At 43.7% G+C, this 18,916-nt stretch overlaps 1 protein-coding gene across 3 annotated transcripts in view; it reads right to left on the reverse strand.

Moving 5' to 3' along the window:
• The window catches only part of ANKRD42 (ankyrin repeat domain 42), a 322,945-nt gene that overhangs the window by 65,173 nt on the left and 238,856 nt on the right, over positions 1–18,916 (reverse strand). For all 3 annotated transcript variants that reach the window (XM_078656238.1, XM_078656237.1, XM_078656239.1), the window contains exons 8-9: positions 9,694–9,799; positions 3,187–3,356 (exon numbers count right to left, since the gene is read on the reverse strand). In XM_078656238.1, the coding sequence (XP_078512364.1) occupies positions 3,187–3,356; positions 9,694–9,799 (276 nt within the window). The remainder of the gene's footprint in view (positions 1–3,186; positions 3,357–9,693; positions 9,800–18,916) is intronic.

The raw sequence follows: 18,916 nt of genomic DNA on the forward strand, positions 1-18,916 counted from the left end.
GTTGTCGGCGATCTCAATGTGCATTTAGAGGATCTTAAAGACAGTATGGCCTGCAATCTCATTGCAGACCTTGCCTCCATGAATCTTATCCTACAAAACACGGGCCCTACCCACAGGGGAGGACATTTTTGGGATCCAATCTTTTCTAACAGTGCCCAAATAAAGTGTTCTCCGGCGGTGCCGGTCATCTTGTCTGATCATTACCTAGTTAAATTCACTGTCACCAGTAATGAGGTCATATTTAAACATAGACCCGCCGTGAGTACACGGAAGAGGGATTGGAAAAAACTTGACGTTGTTGCTTTTAATAAAGCCTTTGCCGCTCTTGAGCCCATTAATGTATCTGATTCTGATGACATGGATGTGGTGGCTAACTCTGTGACCGCTTGGCTCCTTGAAGCCATTAATATCTGTCTTCCTTCTGTCCATAAGAAAGGGATAATTCACAAATCTCCCGCCCCATGGTTTAACGAGTCACTTCGCATTGATAAATCTAAATGTAAGAAATTAGAACGTGTCTGGAGGAAAGACTATTCTTTCGCAGCCGGCATCACTTATAAAACTGAGCTGAAACGTTATCACAAGGTGTGTGCCCTTACAAGGGCTAATCATGTCAATAGAATGATTACTGAAGCAATGAATAAATCCACTGTTTAACGTGGTTAGAGAGCTTGCTGGTTCACAGACCACAGCGGCACTTTCCCCTCTATCTAGCAGCAAATGCGATGAGCTCGCTCAGTATTTTATCTCTAAGATTGTGAATATACACCAGGACATTTCTGCCCAAGGTAGTAATAATAATAATTTGACGACCCCCCTTTTGACCAGGGAGAAGGATGCTAACTCTCTAGTGCCCCCTTTGGCTCAACTTTCGTCCTGGCCGGATCTTTGCCCCTCAACTCTCTTGGAGATTCTGAGCAAGGTTAAGTCAGGTTCGCCGCTGGACCCTTTGCCTGTCCCGATATTATGCTCTTTGGATTCCCCTCATTTTTCTACACTTTGTAAAATGCTGAACCACTCATTGAGCACTGCCACTGTCCCCAGTTGTTGGAAGCACGCAATGGTCACCCCGCTACTGAAGAAACCCTATCCTAAGGTTGCTTCTAACTTCCGTCCCATCTTGTTACTACCAGCTTTTTCCAAAAACCTAGAAAGGCACATTCATGTACATTTGTCTAAATTTGTGACAGTAAATAGTCTTTTGCATCCTTCCCAGTCCGGCTTTCGTCCGGGTTTCTCCACGAAGACTACCCTCTTGGGCCTCACAGAAAATCTTCGCCTGCTTTTGGATCGAGGAGAAACGGTTGCGCTGATTCTACTCGATCTCAGCGCAGCCTTTGATACTGTATCGCACGGTATCCTTCTCAGGTCCCTGGCTTCCATTGGTATTGGCTGAAAAGCCTTGGACTGGCTTAAGTCCTTTCTGTCTGATCGTACCTTTCAAATTCATCATCTTCAAAAAGTTATCCCTCCCGCACGGTGTACCCCAGGGATCAATCCTTAGTCCCCTCCTTTTTAATTTGTATGTTACACCCCTGGCTCATGTTGCACAACGTTCTGGATTAAATCTATTCACTTATGCAGATGATTCCCAAATTGTTTTTTCTTTATCTCAAATGGATTCCACTTCCCCCTCCCCCTGCAAGCAGGCCTGAGCGAAATATCCGGTTGGATGAATCGCAACCTGCTCAAATTAAATGGTGGAAAGACTGAGGTACTGGTCCTCGGAAACAAACCTGACCTTTGGAACCTGAGACACTGGCCTACTGCCATGGGTTCCTTACCAACACCGTCAGAACGAGTGCGGAATCTTGGAGTAATCATTGATAGGGGACTATCTATGAAAGATCAGGCTAATAAAGTCGCAGCCACCTGTTTTACCATCCTGCGGTGGCTACGTATAATCTTTTGGATACTTCTCTCCAATACCCAGAGATCCGTTGTGAATGCCTTGGTAACCTCGAGGCTGGACTACGGTAACGTGCTCTACCTGGGGTCTACCAAGGCCGTCACACGCCGCCTTCAATTGGTACAAAATGCTGCGGCACGGCTTCTTTGTGGTTGCCGGAAACTAGACCACATTACAGAACGCCTGAGGGAGCTTCATTGGCTTCGTTTTGAAAATCGGGTAAAGTTTAAGGCCTTGATCTTCATGCACAGGATTAAAATCGGAGTAGCTCCCCTATACCTTCAGGCGCTTGTCAGTCCATACACCCCTGCTCCCTCACTCCGCTCCTCGTCGCATCATCTCTTTAGTGTACCTAAGTTTAGGCTCACTAGAATGGGTGGAGGTTCCTTTTCGAACTTAGGACCCAGACTGTGGAACTCACTTCCCTTGGACATTCGGATGGAGAATTGCCACACGCGCTTTCGCAGAGCTGTGAAAACTTGGCTTTTCGACCAATAACATCTCCGGCAGGAGTTTTGCTGCATTTGTCTTCTAGCGCCGGGAAACCCTCATGGGTAGCTGTCGCGCTCAATAAATTCAATAAATAAATAAATAAATTCCACTTGATAACTGCTTGGAGTGAACATACACTCCACATTTTAAAGGCCTCAATACTGCAGTTACACCCTCCAGGTATAGAATTTTCATAAGTAAGTTGTCACGCATATGGAGCCTTTAAAAAGCTGTAATGCAGCACACCTTTCTCTCTTCAAACCATCCTCCTTCCCTTCCACCATACTTTCCTGCCGTAATCAATCCTAGCTGAAATCCTCGCAAAGGTCTCTTGGATTGTGGCTAGGGGCATGATATGAGATAACAATAATCTCTGCAGCCAAGAAGGAGGAGAGATGAGCAGTCATGTGTCAATGGCAGTGCCCTGCTACCAAATGATTTGGGGGCCTCATTTAGATCCAGGTGGGAGGCCTGAAGGGCCACCTGGTTAGCAGAGGCCATGGCATCTGCTTCCCTGGCACACCTGCCAAATATAGACATCTCTGTCAGGCAGACAGGGGTCTCTGTGCCTACAGTTGTGCTGCCTGCGCAGTGGCTCCACTGAAGGAAATGAACATTGCCTCTCTTATACAACAACCAATATATTGTTCAAATTCTTTCCATAGTGTTAGTCGATATGAAACCAAACCTGTGACTTTAATGAGGAACCAATGCTAAAGAATGGTTATTAACCATGATAAAACTAATTAAAAGATACAAAACTCTTGAAAGTAATACACACATACCTCGAGACTCTTTTTTGTCCTCAGCAGTCAAGTTTAAGTCATCCTGGTGATCAGTGCTCCCTTCTACTCCATGTCTATAGAAAAAGCTTGGATCCTTTTCATCTAACTCTTCATCTGAATCATCTTCCAGAGATCCTCCTAGGAGCTTCACTGCTGCCAGCTGAGCAAACCTGCAACACATAATTTATATTTTGTCAGCAAGTCATTAGTACAATCTTTATATAGGATCATATCATAGAAAGCTGGGTGCGAAGAGGTTGGGAGAAGTGGGCCACCAGAAAAATCTAAGAGACAACGTTGTCAAGGTTTATCTATCTCTAATGTACCATGTATTATCAGTTTCAAGGTATGGAATCAGTCAGGTTTTCAATGTACTCCGACACTCAAATTTTGACCAGAATTTTAAGCCAAGCCCGGAGAATTGTTTTCGTGGTTGATTAAGCGCCTGACCTCCCAGGTCAAGAACATGGCAGTCTGTAAAATTGTATTGATCTGATCGCCAATCAGTCAGCAGCTTCAAATGAGCAGCATTACATTTTAACATTCAAAAATGATTAGCAAAGCCAATAGCTCCGGATAGTTTGTAAATAAAAGCCCTCAGAACTGCTACCACGACGCTGGGGCCAACATTGCACTATAGGTGGGTAACTTAAGTCAGCTGACGGGTATGCCTTGTAAGATATCAAAACACCAACGGTGTGTTATGTTGTGCATTAGTAGAGTGATAAGGTGGCTCCTGATCATTGGCACACTATTTTGCCAGGGTGACCTTTAATTTTACGAACCACTTTTATCAGCTTGACTGTGTTCAATTGACTCAATTAGAGTGAAGCCTCCCACTCCCTGAAGGCACTGATTTATTCGATGAAGCCTGGGTCTGCCATATCGCTGTTCCAGGAACATGGAGCCATCTAATCATCCTAACAATGTTGTTTCAAGAGTATTATATCTTTAAATCGTTAGGCCTATAGCTAGCTACCAGGTGCTACCTTCAGTCAGTCCCTGGCTTTAATCCAACAGCACTTTTCCTGCCTAGCATGTAGTTTCACTTTCATCACTACATACAGGGTACTAAAACCCCAGGCCTTAAAGGTCTGTTGGCTAAATGTTCAGCACTGGCTGAGAGACACAAGTGTCATGAGGCCAACAGCAACTGTGCAGTTCTTGGTGGTGTGAGTAACCTGTGTTTACTATTAGAGTTAGGATCAGAGATGTCCAGCTGGCTCGTAGTCTTTGGGGGAGACACGGTATGCATTCAGGGCCCTATTTGTAGAGTTTATTAATGAAAGAAATGTTCTGAAAGGCAGCCAGTGAATGGCATGGTCAGTAACTTTAAGGCTGTTATTAGCTCGGCTGCATTATTTTTGAGTGCCATGCAGATTTACAAGACCATTTATCTGTGCCCTGTAGACATTTAATATACAATGTTTACTTTCCATATTATGTTTATGCAGAAAGATGCATCGTGTATTTGGAAGTCACTTACAAACCCTCATACACCATAGCAATCATACATGTATGCCAATTTGTTGTATATTTCTAAATGCAGCTCTTAAATGACCAATAAAAGTGAATTAATATACAAGTACTGAACTTTTCCAATAGAGCACAGACAACACATGTGTTTTTGAGGCTACTGGTTAAGGACAGTCTACCTCCACTCTGCCATAAGACTTTGCTTCATGACCTGATTATGTCACACGGCTGGAAGCACATACCTGATGCTTATGTTTACTTAACAAGTGGAAATACCATTTATTCTGTTTTAAAAAGCGAGACACCGAGTGTGCTCAGTGGTGAGCTGCAGGACGAAAGTGATATGTAAAGGAAATAGCTCTGGTGTTGGCACCTACCCTTTTGCTTGTGTCAGTGCCTGCTTTATTTTATCATCGTTTTTGCAAAACTTTAGTGTTGGTGAAGCTACCTGGCCCTTTTCCCTCTACAAAAATGGCTGGAATAAAATGGCTAAAAGCAAAAAAATGTATGGTCTCAAAAAGCATACATTGCCATAGCAGTCCCTGACACTGGATTGTATTTCTTTGGGTGTGGTTTTGCCTCTTGTGACATGGCAGAATGCCTACTTTGCCATATCAGTCCCTGACACTGAATAGAACTACTTTATGTGTGGTGTTGCTCCTTGTGAAATTGTAATTGTATTTATATAGAGCTTACTACCACAGACGAGGCGTTGAAGTGACAGAATGCCATCAATCCGAGTGGTGTTAACGAGTAACTAAACTGTGATCCACTCACTACCGTGAGTGGAAGACGAATCTGAATGACATAGTAACAGACCAATGAATGAAAAGGGCTAGCTGACAGCCCCTATAAATAGGTATATAACACATATAGTTTTAGTAAAATCAAAAGGTATTGGCTAATGCCAGACCTAAAAAGTATGTTGCAGTGAAAGAAAATACATTAAATAGCCCTTTGTAAATTGCAGTGCACGCTCTTCCTTACAGGTGAAATGACACACCAAAAAGCTAGAGGGTGAAAAAGAAGCAATCCTCTATGAGGGAGCCAAAGCTCACACTAAGTGCATATTCAAATACTGTTAAAAATTGGTTGTGCTCAGAGCTGTACTGTCAAGCCAGACCTAAAAGTAAGTAGTCAAATGAATGGGCATCAGTTTCTGCTAGTTGGTAAATATTGGTCCACCACTAAATACTCATGCTATGGATCATTAATAACAAACAAATAATACAAAAAACATTGGAATGCCTGTTAGAGTCAAGCTAGCACTTAATGCATGATTAGGGATAGTCCATAACATTGTCACCTTTAAGTTTTGAGGGATTTCCTTCCACAAAGATTCAAATAGCACATTTTGGTATTAATTCTGTGGATTTTTCAGGGAAATGTAGCATAACACATATCCCCAAGCTCCAAAAATTGGTCAATAAAATATTGTTATTCCCAAATAAATTTGGTATGGAATGTTGGTAAAATATCCCTGATTCAGTTTTATTGGCACTTTGGTAGAGTTTTCCTTTACCAATGAACCACTTACCCTATGTTATAGTCTGGCTACTCGTCTAGGTTTTTTGTTTTATTTTAGACATATTGTGTATTGTGAAGTATGCTTTTTAGAGTAGTTTTAAGGCAGCATTACTGATAGAATACTTCAACACAATCCTCTACGGCCCTGAACTACCAGGCGCATACACCATAAGGAGAATAGTTATTGCCTGATCATGCAGAAGAGTATTCCTTTCAGAGTTATTTAACCCCTTCGGCGCTGATGACGGAACCGCTCCGTCATCAGCGTCGGTTGAGCTGTGCTGATGACGGAGCGGTTCCGTCATGGCCCGCCCAGCTCGATAGAACGCTCATGCGCGGCGCGAATTCCGCGCCTGCGCTGAGGGTTCCATTGAGCGGGGCGGGCCGTGACGGAACCGCTCCGTCACGAGCACAGCTCAACCGACGCTGGTGACGGAGCGGTTCCGTCACCAGCATGCGCCCGCCACGCGGCCGCCCCAAACCTTTAGCACTGCGGCGGAATAGCCGCCGCAGTGAAGGTGTTAAATGAAAGACTCGTGTAAACCCAGGCCTGCACTATTTACACTTGGCAAAGGGCATATTGATCTTAAGACATTGTAAATCAGGGTGGATTTATTCCAAACAGCGGTTTCTACACAAGTCATGTATTGTTTCTTTCTGTTACCATGCTGACTTCACATTCAAGTATCAGACTTTGCTCTTATCCATCCACATTTACCTTAGACATCCCTATCTGTTCTCATATGTATGGAAGCAATTTGGAGCCTTGCGGACTCTGGAAATTATTATGCTAATTGTGCTTGTTATGGACCTGATCATTGAGCTATGGGTAGTTGACTGTATAATTGTCCAGCTGGCAACTGCATTGTTGTGCTTGTGCTGGAATTTTAAGTAGAAAAAAATCCCAAAATACAAAAGACATCACTATCTACAATTTGCTATGCAAAGACATTTGAAAATCCTTCCGAATGTCTCTTGGGGTCTCGGTTTATGCTGGAGGATGTGGTACGGGTTATTCGAAGTCTATGTAGTTCATACGCAGGAGAGGTGGGCAGTGCCTGGTGTGTGAGAGGGCACAGGAAGATCAGAGGCACCTTCCCTAAAGCTGTGCAGGTGAGATGAGCGGTCTCTGGGGAGGGGGACTGGGCGGAGAGAGATAATCTATATACATGTTTCCTCTAGGGATGCACATAGAAGGGTTATGTAAGACTCTGTTGATCAGTAAAGACTGCAACCACGTTCACTTAATAAATAAATGAATGTGTGCCTCTCAATGTTCTGCCTTTGTGAGGGTGTATGCGACAGCTTCCCCTTTTGCAAATCAGTCACCGCCCCAACTTCAGACGTGGTAGCCTTGCAACAGTTTGAGAAGCTACTGGGTTACAAACGTTTGGGGGGTTACTTTGAGGCTTGCAACCAGTAGGGTCATGCCTCCTTCAAGCTTCCTCCTGTTTGAGATTTAGATTTAGAAAGGTTGGCAAAACCCCTTAGGCTTCTCTGACTCATAAAAGCGGATTTCTACATTGTGAAAAGGTGTCTTGTGAATGCAAATCCTGAATCACAAGGTTTGCAAGTGCAAATAACCTTAGTACATTGCCCAAGGAATGGTTCCTGTGTGTTTACTCTGCTTCCAGAGAAATTATATGGATAACTTTATCCCAATGTAGAGATTATATGGCAGTAGAAATGGTGATTATGCTATATAAAAAAATCGAGACTCGCCAGTGCATTTTTTCAGGCTACATATTTCTTACGTCTGACAAATTATTAATTATAGGTCCCTGTAATGTATGATTTTCACCCAAGGATCTAACATATGTCCGCCCAGCACAAGTTCTGATAGATTTCTCATGTACACATGATAGACCCTGGTGTTCTTTAAAGAAGTATTCCGAATCAGTGACAAATTATTAATTATAGGTCCCTGTAATGTATGATTTTCACCCAAGGATCTAACATATGTCCGCCCAGCACAAGTTCTGATAGATTTCTCATGTACACATGATAGACCCTGATGTTCTTTAAAGAAGTATTCTGAATCAGTACAGAGCACAAAGAGTGGGTAATAAAAAGAAAATGTGGAAATGTTCACTTAAATGCGGTGTTTAATTTGATAAATACAGCTACCATTACAAGAGAACAATATGCGATGATAAACAACACTAAGGAAATGTCACAGACGGCAGCCAATCATATGGAACTCAGAGACAAGAAACAAAGCATCATAGTTCTAGAAGTTCAAGTGATTGCCATGAAAGGGTTGATTGGTACTTTCTTCAAATACAGCAGAAAAGAACAAAAGTAGAATCACATGTACACCTGACCTATACAGGAATATTCTTTATTAAATGACCAGGAAGGATATATCAAAACATGAAATTATGATTCCTATGGGAAAGTGGGCACATTTATTAACAGGGGCATCAAATGCATGATGTCACAGTGCCGCTCTAAACCCAAGCTGACATCATCAAACAACGCAATATTTCAGAAAGTCTATTATGGGTGACTGTTAGCAGGCAGGACTGGATAAAGAGAACTGTGGCTCAGATTTACGAAGCCCATGCGTTGCCATTGCGTCACGCAAGGAGGAGCAAGGCAACACGTGGGCTTCAGTGAGAGTTACTAAGCCCCACAAAGCACCTTGCGTGGCTCTACGTGGCTCAGTAAATCTGGAATAAGACACGGAAGCGCAAGTCGCTGCTTGCATTACTCCCCTGGGAAGGAGTTCCATGAGTGGAGCTTGAGTGTTCTCACGCATCCACCCATGGATTTTGGCGCATTCCCAGAATCACTACGGCTAGTAAACCTGGGAATTCGGCAAAATGCTAAGCCTTCCCAGGTGAGGCGTAACAAGAAGAAATATGTTTATTTCTCCTCGTTTTACCCTCCTTCTACGTGTGTTACATTGTTTTTGTGCAGTAAGGTGTTCCTTTCTGCACAACAACAATCCTGCCTGTAACACAGGCACCCTTGCTCAATGGGGCAAGGGTGCAGGCATTAGCGCTAGGCTGCAGAACAGGAATGCTACAAATGCTACAAATGTGTCCCCTTAAAACAATGAATGAAAGATGTATAAGGATACTGTGGCTGAGGCCTGGGGTAAACCCCCAAGAAGACCTTTGATCAGTTACTCAATGAGAAACAAACGACAGAGAGACTTGGAACTGACTCATGCATCAAGACTGTAAAAACAACAAAACTTCACCAATGTCGCTCTTTGTACCTTCTTCCCCTTTCTTAACCAGTGCGGGAGTTCCACGGAGTGGGCGGGGCTGCGTCGGCCGTTGGCCGTTCGCAGCACCAGCGAAGTAGTGCTCGCGACAGCCAACGGGAGCACGGAAGGGGTTAAACCATTCTGCTCCCTGGTGATAAGTCCTATATGTCTACAGAGGATGGAGTAAGTAAGTGTTGCTGAATCTTACTGCTTGGTGATCATGCTTCGCATCGATCAGAAAAACAGAATAAAATTTTTTCAAAATTCATGCATCATTGGGCTACTACCTTTTAGCCACATCCAGTGGTGTTTCTCCTGCTTCATTTGTGATGTTATGATCAGCTCCCATTTCAATCAGCCATTGTAAGCACTCTATCCGTCCTTGTCCAGCAGCTGCAATGAGTGAAATAGATCATATAAAAAAATATAAACAAGTAACCGGCACATATCTAATTAAAACTGGATTGCAACATTGTGCTAGGAATCTGATAGTTCATGAGGATATGTCATTGGCGAACCCTTATGCAAGAAGAAAATATTCATCACGTGACAGATAGGTGGCCCCTTACTTAAATTCCTTCCTGGACATCCTATAAAAATAGATTATAGTATCAAGTTAGTGATACCTATAAGAGCGGTGATTGTAATTTTTCATAGGATTTAAAGATAAAATGTCAAACCCTCACACATTCATCAAAGAAATATTAATGTCTCATTATCACTGTCAAACTATTTGTACGTTTCAGGTTCAACATTTTCACATAACACTTTTACCATCTTAGATTCATATTGTATCCAAAAGCACCATGGTCTTTTTTCAGCAAAACCAGAATTTTAAATTGGTGCAGTACTCCGTATAAATATATAGATATACAACTAAGATATCAGAGGAAATGTGGAGGCTAAACAAGGTAATATTGTTTCAACAGAATGTATTTGGTTGTTGGTTCCAGATACTGGAGAAAACCAAGTTATAGAGGTATGCTTATTTCTTTTACTACAGTACTAGTGCCCACACCGCCATGCGCTCCCCCTGCTTGCAATACACACTTATATTTCCCAACAGAAACTCAGGAGGCATGTTTATGGGAAAGAACTGCTGCAGGTTTATTTCATACAACACAAGTATGGTATGACGTTCGTTATGGTGGGTCATCTTACAGGCGATCCAAAGCAGGCAGCCCCTCGCTGTCCCGCTTGCCTAAGGAGCCATCTTGCACGGCGAGACGATGCTCTGACGGTGCCTTTATTCCACTTTGTTATACTCCCGCCCGCCCCCCCTGTCAGGCCGGGGCGATGTGGCACACCCCCGGTCGGTTCAGGCCCCCCGACCGCCCGAAGGACTAACGGGGCGCCGTTGCGGTTTCCCGGAACCTCCTTCGGCTCCAGGTCCTTGGCTCAGGCACCCTTACAGTGCCAGGCAGAGGTACCCTTACTGTACCATTCTGCCGCAGAGGTACCCTTACTGTCCGTCTGCTTCCAGATCGCCCTGTACTCCGCCACAGCTCTGGAGGAGGCCCCCGTCGATGACAGAGCCCCCCACCAAACTGCTACTTACAACCTGCCGCTGACAAATCCTCTTGTACGTCTAGGAGGAAAACATCCATACCCAACCCAGACAGTGCACCCCATCGCTCTCGTAATAACCATCTGTTCTTTCTTGTATGAATGCGTGCCTAATAAACCCCAGTCCCTTTTCTCCATGAACTTCTGCATGGACCTGTTGACTCTCTTGCGGGACTATGACTGTTCTATTGCCACCTGTGATCGTGCGCCCCTCCATGCTTTGCGGGGAACAATTTCAGACCAGATTAGCTCAGTGGCTCCTAGCTTTTTCGACGGCTGCTAGATAGTGGGTCACATGTTGAGCTATAGGCTTCCAGGATTCGCTGGGGTCCCGTCATGTCCCTGCCAACGGCCCTGGCCCGTCCCATAAGACACCTAAGAGCCTGCTATCCCCCAATGCTTGATGATAGGGTAATGGTCCAAGCCCCCCGTCAGTATTCCTAACCTTCCTCTAGCTACTAAAGGCATGAAAGGATCCATTGCTTGGTCTGTATGTTTATATTAACCCCCAGTGATAATTCCATACGTTTAGATGTAATGAATATACGCAATATCATCAAACTTTAACTGTGGCCTGGATGTATTATACCCCGGGACATGAAAATGTACTGCAATGGTAATTCTGGCACAAAAGGGGGCTAGTGCAATACCCACCGTTCTTCAAGCGCTGCTCCTAAAGCTATATAAGGCTGCAACATTGCATCATTGAAAGTTGACTTTTTTCTCGTGCATACTGCAAGGAGGTGGAAGTACCTTTATCATACTAAGTACACAAAAGCAGCCAATGGTTACTGTTGACCAATGTGTGACTTTGTCGTACTCTGGCAATCAAGGCTTTCCCCAGATGCCACCCCTCCCCACTCTGACCCACGAACTCATGGGGGATCATCTGGCCATCGGCTATCCCGTAGCCTCTCATTCTGCCCCTTTGGCCCTGCAACCCCTGCAGTGCAGGGCCCCCCACTGCTGCCAGAGGGCCTCACTTCAACCCTAAGCCTTAAAAAATACCACTGAGGTACCGATTCGCAGACCCCTCGAAAGATCTGCCAGAGACACAAAACTTGTGTTACGCCACTGGCTCTAATGCACCCCCTTTTCTAATAATGTCCATTGATCCACTGCTTCGCAGTCAGCTTCATTCTATATAAATTCACATAAGTATTTAGGGGGGTTGCGAGTCCTTTGCTCCATATATTGGCTTTCGACCTCAGTCACAGTTGTCTGTAGGCTTACAATTAATGTTTGTTATGCCGGGTATTGCAGAATTTCGCATTATGTGAAGTGAGGAAAATTTGTTGTCATTTACATAATGCCAAACTTTCCATTATTTTTGCTCACCTGCAGCTCATGTTAGTGGAAAGAAAAACGCCTCATTTGAAAGACATTTTCTCTTGGTACGAGGTATTTACTCCTCAACCTTTCTCATGCCCAATAATTTAAAAAAAAAAAAATTTATTGAGTTATACACGCAAAGAGAAAAGCAGCTCACAATGCAAAGTGTATGTCACGTAATATATGTTCATCTTGGGATCGTCATGCGTAATTCGCAAACCCGTCATGTTTTGCATACCTCTAGTTATCGGGCTTCTTTGCAAACCCGGTAGCACATATCGACTGCGACGCCCGGGGTGCATAGGTTGCCATAAACCCAGGACTGGAAATGGTTGGCGCCCGTGATGACCTTGAGGGAATGAATAACATAATGGGTGTCGACGTGCGATTTTAGTTCCTGACCAATTGTTGGCAACCCATTTCCTCTGCTCCGGACATGTTCTCTCTCCCCTGGCTGTTTATTTTAACTCTTTGAAATGGGGAACATACTATTAATTCCAAATAGTTCTTTGAACTCAAAGTATTCCGTTAGCGGGCTGCAAACTTTGGAGCTCTTGTCAAGGCAATCCCTAGAAAGTGTTTGTTCTCATGTTCTTACAGTGATTAAATATGCAAAGCAATTCCATGATTATCACCCTGTTCTGAACCAAATTAGATGCAGCTATGCGTTACTTTGGGCAAAGCCAGTTATTGGATCAATTTCCCAACAAATCCCCTAATTGGTGGATCAAAGTTTTTAAAAAGGGGGCTTGTTAAGATAATGATTAAACCACCCCTTTCAGAATATTTAGATCTGGTCCAACCAGAGGAACGGTCTAATGGTCTTTAAATTATAGGCTGTAACGCCGGAGAATTTCCTTTGTGGGTCAAGTGGGTATTACAAATGCTAGGGATGTTCTCTCTTTCGTCATCAACAGCGCAGAGCCGGGAGAGCCGAAGGACGGAAAAGAGGCAGAGCACTGGCGCTGGGAACCTAAATACCAGAGGGGCGCCCCTCCTCCCAATTGAGACCTCCCCTTGTTAGAATTTGGAGGTGGGCGCCAGAAGGGGCGTTGCCGAGCTGAGTTCGCGCGTCGTGTGGGACTAGGGCGCTGCCCCGCCCATGCTCCCCTGCGGGTGGCGCGGACAGCGGCAAACTCTATGGTTGTACAAGGAGGAAATAGAATGTTCATGAAATCATTTGCAGTTTTCTGCAGATTCGGTATAGAAAATAATTAAGGAGACAGTAAAATGCTGCGATAAAATAAATCTCCAATGAAAGATCTTCAAATTCTAATTTAATAAAAACAGTACAATAAATTATCAATTAAATAAAAATCAAATATATGAGTTTAATAGTATTCATTGAGCCTAAAGAGTCAAAGAGAATGTTTCTCTCAATCTCATCAAGAATTGTAAAACAAAACGGTTGAGACTAATGACCGTCACAAAAACAACAAGTAGGTTGTTGAAAACATCATAATGGAGATTATTTTCCGTGTCATACAAAATTGGACCAGGTTTTGTTGGGTTTCCGTTACAGGAGAAATACATCATAGAAAACTATTAGAAGCATGTTACACGAATTCACCAAAACTTGGCAACATCAAATAGTAAAGGTTGTCGTATGGAATGTGACCGGAAATTTGAAACAGTACCAAACAACTCTTTAATGTACTTCTCTTTAGACAATGGAATAAAACCAGAGGAAAGTAGAACATGTTTATGATATTACACACTAAAAATAGCTCAATGATCAACATTTCTTTGTTAAGTTGGCCTGGACACCTTGGTGAGACTGGAGTTGCTACTTACTGAAATATGTATTCAAAAGTACGTAGAAGTAAGGACCTTCACAGGCAACTAAAGCAAAAAATAGCAGATCAACAAATTCTCACATAACAACCATAGAACTGTAAAGAAAAATACTTCGAAATCAGCCTTTGCTTCTCCTGAGTAGTCCAAAGGACCAGATGAACAATAGCATTCAACAGAAATGGATTAAAAAATATAGCAGATCAAATAGGTTAACCTGAGTCTTAATGCTTATCAATTAAAGTGTTTGTTACTTTCAACTATAGAGATTACTTAGTGCAGCAAGACTTTTTGAAAGACTAACCCAAAACCCTAGAGAAAGTGGCTCATATTCACCAGAATTGGCATGGATGTTGTGTGGCAGAGGAAAGGGTTTGGGGAAACCTGTAAGTCCATGAAGCAGAAACTGTTGGCGGTTGCATAGTTACACTACTCTCAGTTTAGAAGCTATCACGTTATACCCGCTACTGAAACAAACAATGGAATAAATATACTCTTTGAGTTTGATGCTCTCCCCTGTTCCCCTCAGAATACTGCTCTTATAAACAATGGCAATTCCAAAAATAAAAGGTTGTATACTCCAAGAATTAGGTAAATCTGCCAACTGGGCAGAATGACAGATTCCCTTGAAGCGAAATGACATGCAAGAAACACAATCAGACTTTTCAGAACCAGTGGCAGCTCTTGTTTCTACAGGTCTACACTGACGACCTTCTATAACAAGGCTGGGAATGGAGGCACCAAGCAGCCCCAGGTTCGCTCAGCCACCCTCTAGAGTCAACAAGCCACTGTTTATCTTAACAATGCCACTGTTATGTGGTAAAGTGCTGCTTGAAAACCCTGCAGAACTTAGACTATTTGAAAAGCATCTTTTGACAAGCTCGATTGGTATGAACCATCTTTAGGACAAAGTGGATATTTGTGTGGTAACTATCATTAAGCGAGGGACAATATTTGATGAATGGGAAAATCCTTCCTTTTATGATTATGTATACAAGACTCTGAAAGTGTAATTAACAGGTATCAGTCTCTGTAACTGGTAATACAAGGCACATTGAGTGACCTATGCAGTGACGCTCTTCCCTGTCATACAAGTGTTCTATGAGAAAGAGAAGAAACAGACAAAGTGACGATGAGGATGAGAAAGGGAGTAAAAAATGAGAGCAAGGTAGGAAGTAAAGGAAGGAAACAGGTGAAGTGAAAAAAGGAACTAAGATTGAATGTCACTATGCAGGAATGTGATGAAAAGTAAAGTTTCTACTACTTATATAGTTATTAAGAGTGCTAGGAACACAACTTCACAGCCTTCCAGAGGATGTAGCATCAGATTCTATGCACTGATCATCCTCTTAGGGACTGTTCATGGCTAATTGAGGCTGGTATCAACCACATTTCTCCCTGTAACATTTCTAGGACAAAGTGTTGAGCATCATAACTTTGTGGACGTCAGCAAGGAAATTATATATAATTATTATTATTGTATCATTGTCTGTAATGGCATGCTTAGATTCGAAACCTTAGTAGCCAACTATTAATGGATTTTGGTTGACTAGATAGTACCGGGAATGCGACTCCCAGTAATTATATCGTGAACTTGACAGTTTAACCGCATGCGCGCCAGCGGTTTTCCCGCTGCGCGCTGCGTTTTTCAAATTACCGCGTTACATGACGAGCTCAGCTCGTCATCAGCGCACGGCACGTTACGCTCATGACGAGCTCAGCTCGTCATCAGCCCCGAAGGGGTTAAAAAAATGTAAACGCTAATTAACCAAGGAACTGTCAAGAAACACTATGAATGTAATTATTCTCACAGCCATGCCCACCGTAGTTGAGTATGAGCATAGATCTTACGCGTGAAAGACCCACTGATAAATGCTAAATGCTGATATCAGTCTTTTCCTAGTCACGTGTCTGGACCGAGGGAATATGTCACAAACAGTATAGTAAAATAGAACCACCTTTTTTAATTCAGAAACCCTCAGAGAATAAGATTATTTAATGCTAGATCAAGAAGAGGTATCTCCTAGAATTCAACCTCCACCAGCTATCCATTGATATGTTAAACCAGTTGGGCCTAACCGGCTGCTCTAGAACAGATGGTACTTACTAAAGGATGGTTGCCCTAATTCTTTTCAGGTGCAAAAATAGCAAAAGGTGCACTAACTCAAGAAAGGGCAAAGCACAGGTTTTCAGTAGCAAGTCATCTTTACATGCTACATAATTACATTGTCCTAGATTACTAGATCTGATTAACTTGTTTACATTAGATATTATATCGCATTGTCCAACAAAACACTCTAGAGAATTCAGTAAATGGCAAAGATTGCCACTCATCCATGCCAATCGTTTCATTAGGTATAAGTGTACATAAATGCATGCTCCATTTGCTTGGTATACATCCATATAAATGACTGAGCCTAATATTCAACAAGTCCTCAGGCTATAAAGGACTGTTATATATGCAAAATGAGTGCAGGTAAGCTGTTCCAAAGCCTCATAAAAATAAGCATTGGCAAAGGGTCTCGCCTAAGTAAGCTAATGGCTTTGCCAAGGTTTTTTAGCCATATTGCACAGCACCGTGGCTGCTATTCAGCATGGCTAAAAGTTAATGGTGTGGCGTAGAGTTGAGTGGAGTGGCGTAGAGTAGGTTGGTGTAGAGTAGGTTGGCGCAGAGTTGAGTAGAGTGGCTTAGAGTGAAGTTACATAGATTAAAATGGCACAGACTGGAATAGCATAGAGTAGAGTGGCGTGGTGTAGAGCAGAGCCACATAAAGTGGAATGGTGTAGACTGGCATAGAGTGACTTGGATTAGAGTGGTGTACAGTTGAGTAGCCTAGAAAACAGCAGAGTGGAGTGGCTTAGAGTAGAGTGGCTTATAGTAGAGTGGCATGGACTAGCGTGACATAGAGTGGAGTGGCGTGGTGTAGAGTGGAGTAGCATAGAGTAGTGTGGCACAGAGTGGAGTAGAGTGGCGTAGAGTACAGTGGCGTAATGCAGAGTAGAGCAGCATAGAGTAGAATGGCATAGAGTAGAGTTACACTGAGTGGGGTAGAGTGATATAGGGTGTAATAGAGTAGAGTTGTGTAGAGAGGAGTGGCATAGAGCGGAGTGGAATGGCATATAGTGGCACAGAGTCGAGAGGAGTGGTGTAGAGTCGAGTGTTGTAGCGTACAGTGGAGTGGCATAGAGTAGAATGGCCAAGGGAGAGTGGCATAGGGTGGCCTAGAGTGGAGTGGCATGGAGTAGAGTGGCGTGGAGTGGCATAAAATAAAGGCGCATAGAGTGGAGGCACATTGAGTGGGGTGGAGTGGCATAGAGTGAAGTGGCATAGAGTGGTGTGGAATGGCATACAGTGGCATAGAGTGACATGGAGCCGTTCAAAGTAGAGTGAAGTTGCAAAAAGTGGAGTAGAGTGGCCCAGAGTGGAATGGCATGGTGTAGAGTGGCATAGAGTGGACTGCTGTAGAGTAGAGTGGCGTGTGGTATAGAGTGGAGTGGTGTAGAGCAGAGTTGCATAGAGTGGAGTGGAGAAGAGTGGCATAGAGTGGAGTGTCACAGAGTAGAGTGTCTTACAGTGGTGTAGAGTAGACTGAAGTAGAGTACAGCAAAATAAAGTAGAATGGCAAAAAGCAGAGTTGCCTTGACTGGGTGAAAGGATATAGAGTGTGGTAGAGTGGAATGGCAAAGAGTGGAGTGGCGTAAAGTAGAGTGGTGTAGAGTAGTGTGTAGTGGCATAGAGTAGAGTGGCGTAGGGTAGAACAGAGCAGACTGGCGCACAATAGAGTGGGGTAAAGTAGAGTGGCTTAGAGTGAAGAGGAATAGAGGTGGAATAGAGTACAGTGGAGTAGAGTACAGTGACATAGTGCAATGGCTTAGAGTGGAATGGTAGAGTAGAGTGAAGTGGCGAAGAGTGACGTAGAGTAGAGTGGCGAAGACTGGAGTGGAGTGGCACAGAGTGTAGTGATGTAGAGGAGAGTTAAGTGACATAGGTTGGAATGGAGTGGCCTATAGGGGAGTAGGGTTGAGGGGCATAGAGTAGAGAGGCATGGAGTGTCAAACAGTGGAGTAGAGAGGCATACAGTAAAGTGGGATGGAGTGACATAGACTGGCATGGAGTGTAGTGTAGTAGAGTGGCGTAGAGTGAAGTTGTGTAGAGTGGAATGGAGTATAGTGGAGTGAAGTGGCATGGAGTGGAGTGGATTGGAGTAAAATAGAGTAGAGAGGCGTGGTGTAGAGTAGAGTGGCATATATTGGAATACAGTGAACTGGAGTAGAGTGTCTTAGAGTGGCCTGGAGTGACAGAGAACACTGGAGAGACATGGCGTAGAGTAGAGTGGCAGACAGAGGCATTGTGTGGAGTGGAACAGAGTGGAGTGGCATAGAGTAGAGTGGCATAGAGTAGAGTGGCATAGAGTAGAGTGGCATAGAGTAGAGTGGCATAGAGTAGAGTGGCATAGAGTAGAGTGGCGTAGAGTAGAGTGGCGTAGAGTAGAGTGGCGTAGAGTAGAGTGGCATAGAGTGGAGTGGCATAGAGTGGAGTGGCATAGAGTGGAGTGGCATAGAATAAAGTAGTGGAGTGTAGAGGAGCAGACAGGAATGAAGTAGAGTAGAGTGGCATAGACTGGAGTGGAGCGGCATAGGGTAGAGTGGAGTGACACAGACTGGCATAGAGCAGCATGATGTAGAGTGGAGTACAGTGGAGTAGAGCACAGTGGCATAGAGTGGAGTGGTGTGAAGTGGCATGAAGTTGCCTATAGAGTGATGTGGCATAGTGTACGGTGGAGTGGCGTGGAGTGGCATAAAGTAGCGTAGTTTACA

The sequence above is a fragment of the Lissotriton helveticus genome, chromosome 8 (genome assembly GCF_964261635.1).
Source record: "Lissotriton helveticus chromosome 8, aLisHel1.1, whole genome shotgun sequence".
NCBI lineage: Eukaryota > Metazoa > Chordata > Amphibia > Caudata > Salamandridae > Lissotriton > Lissotriton helveticus.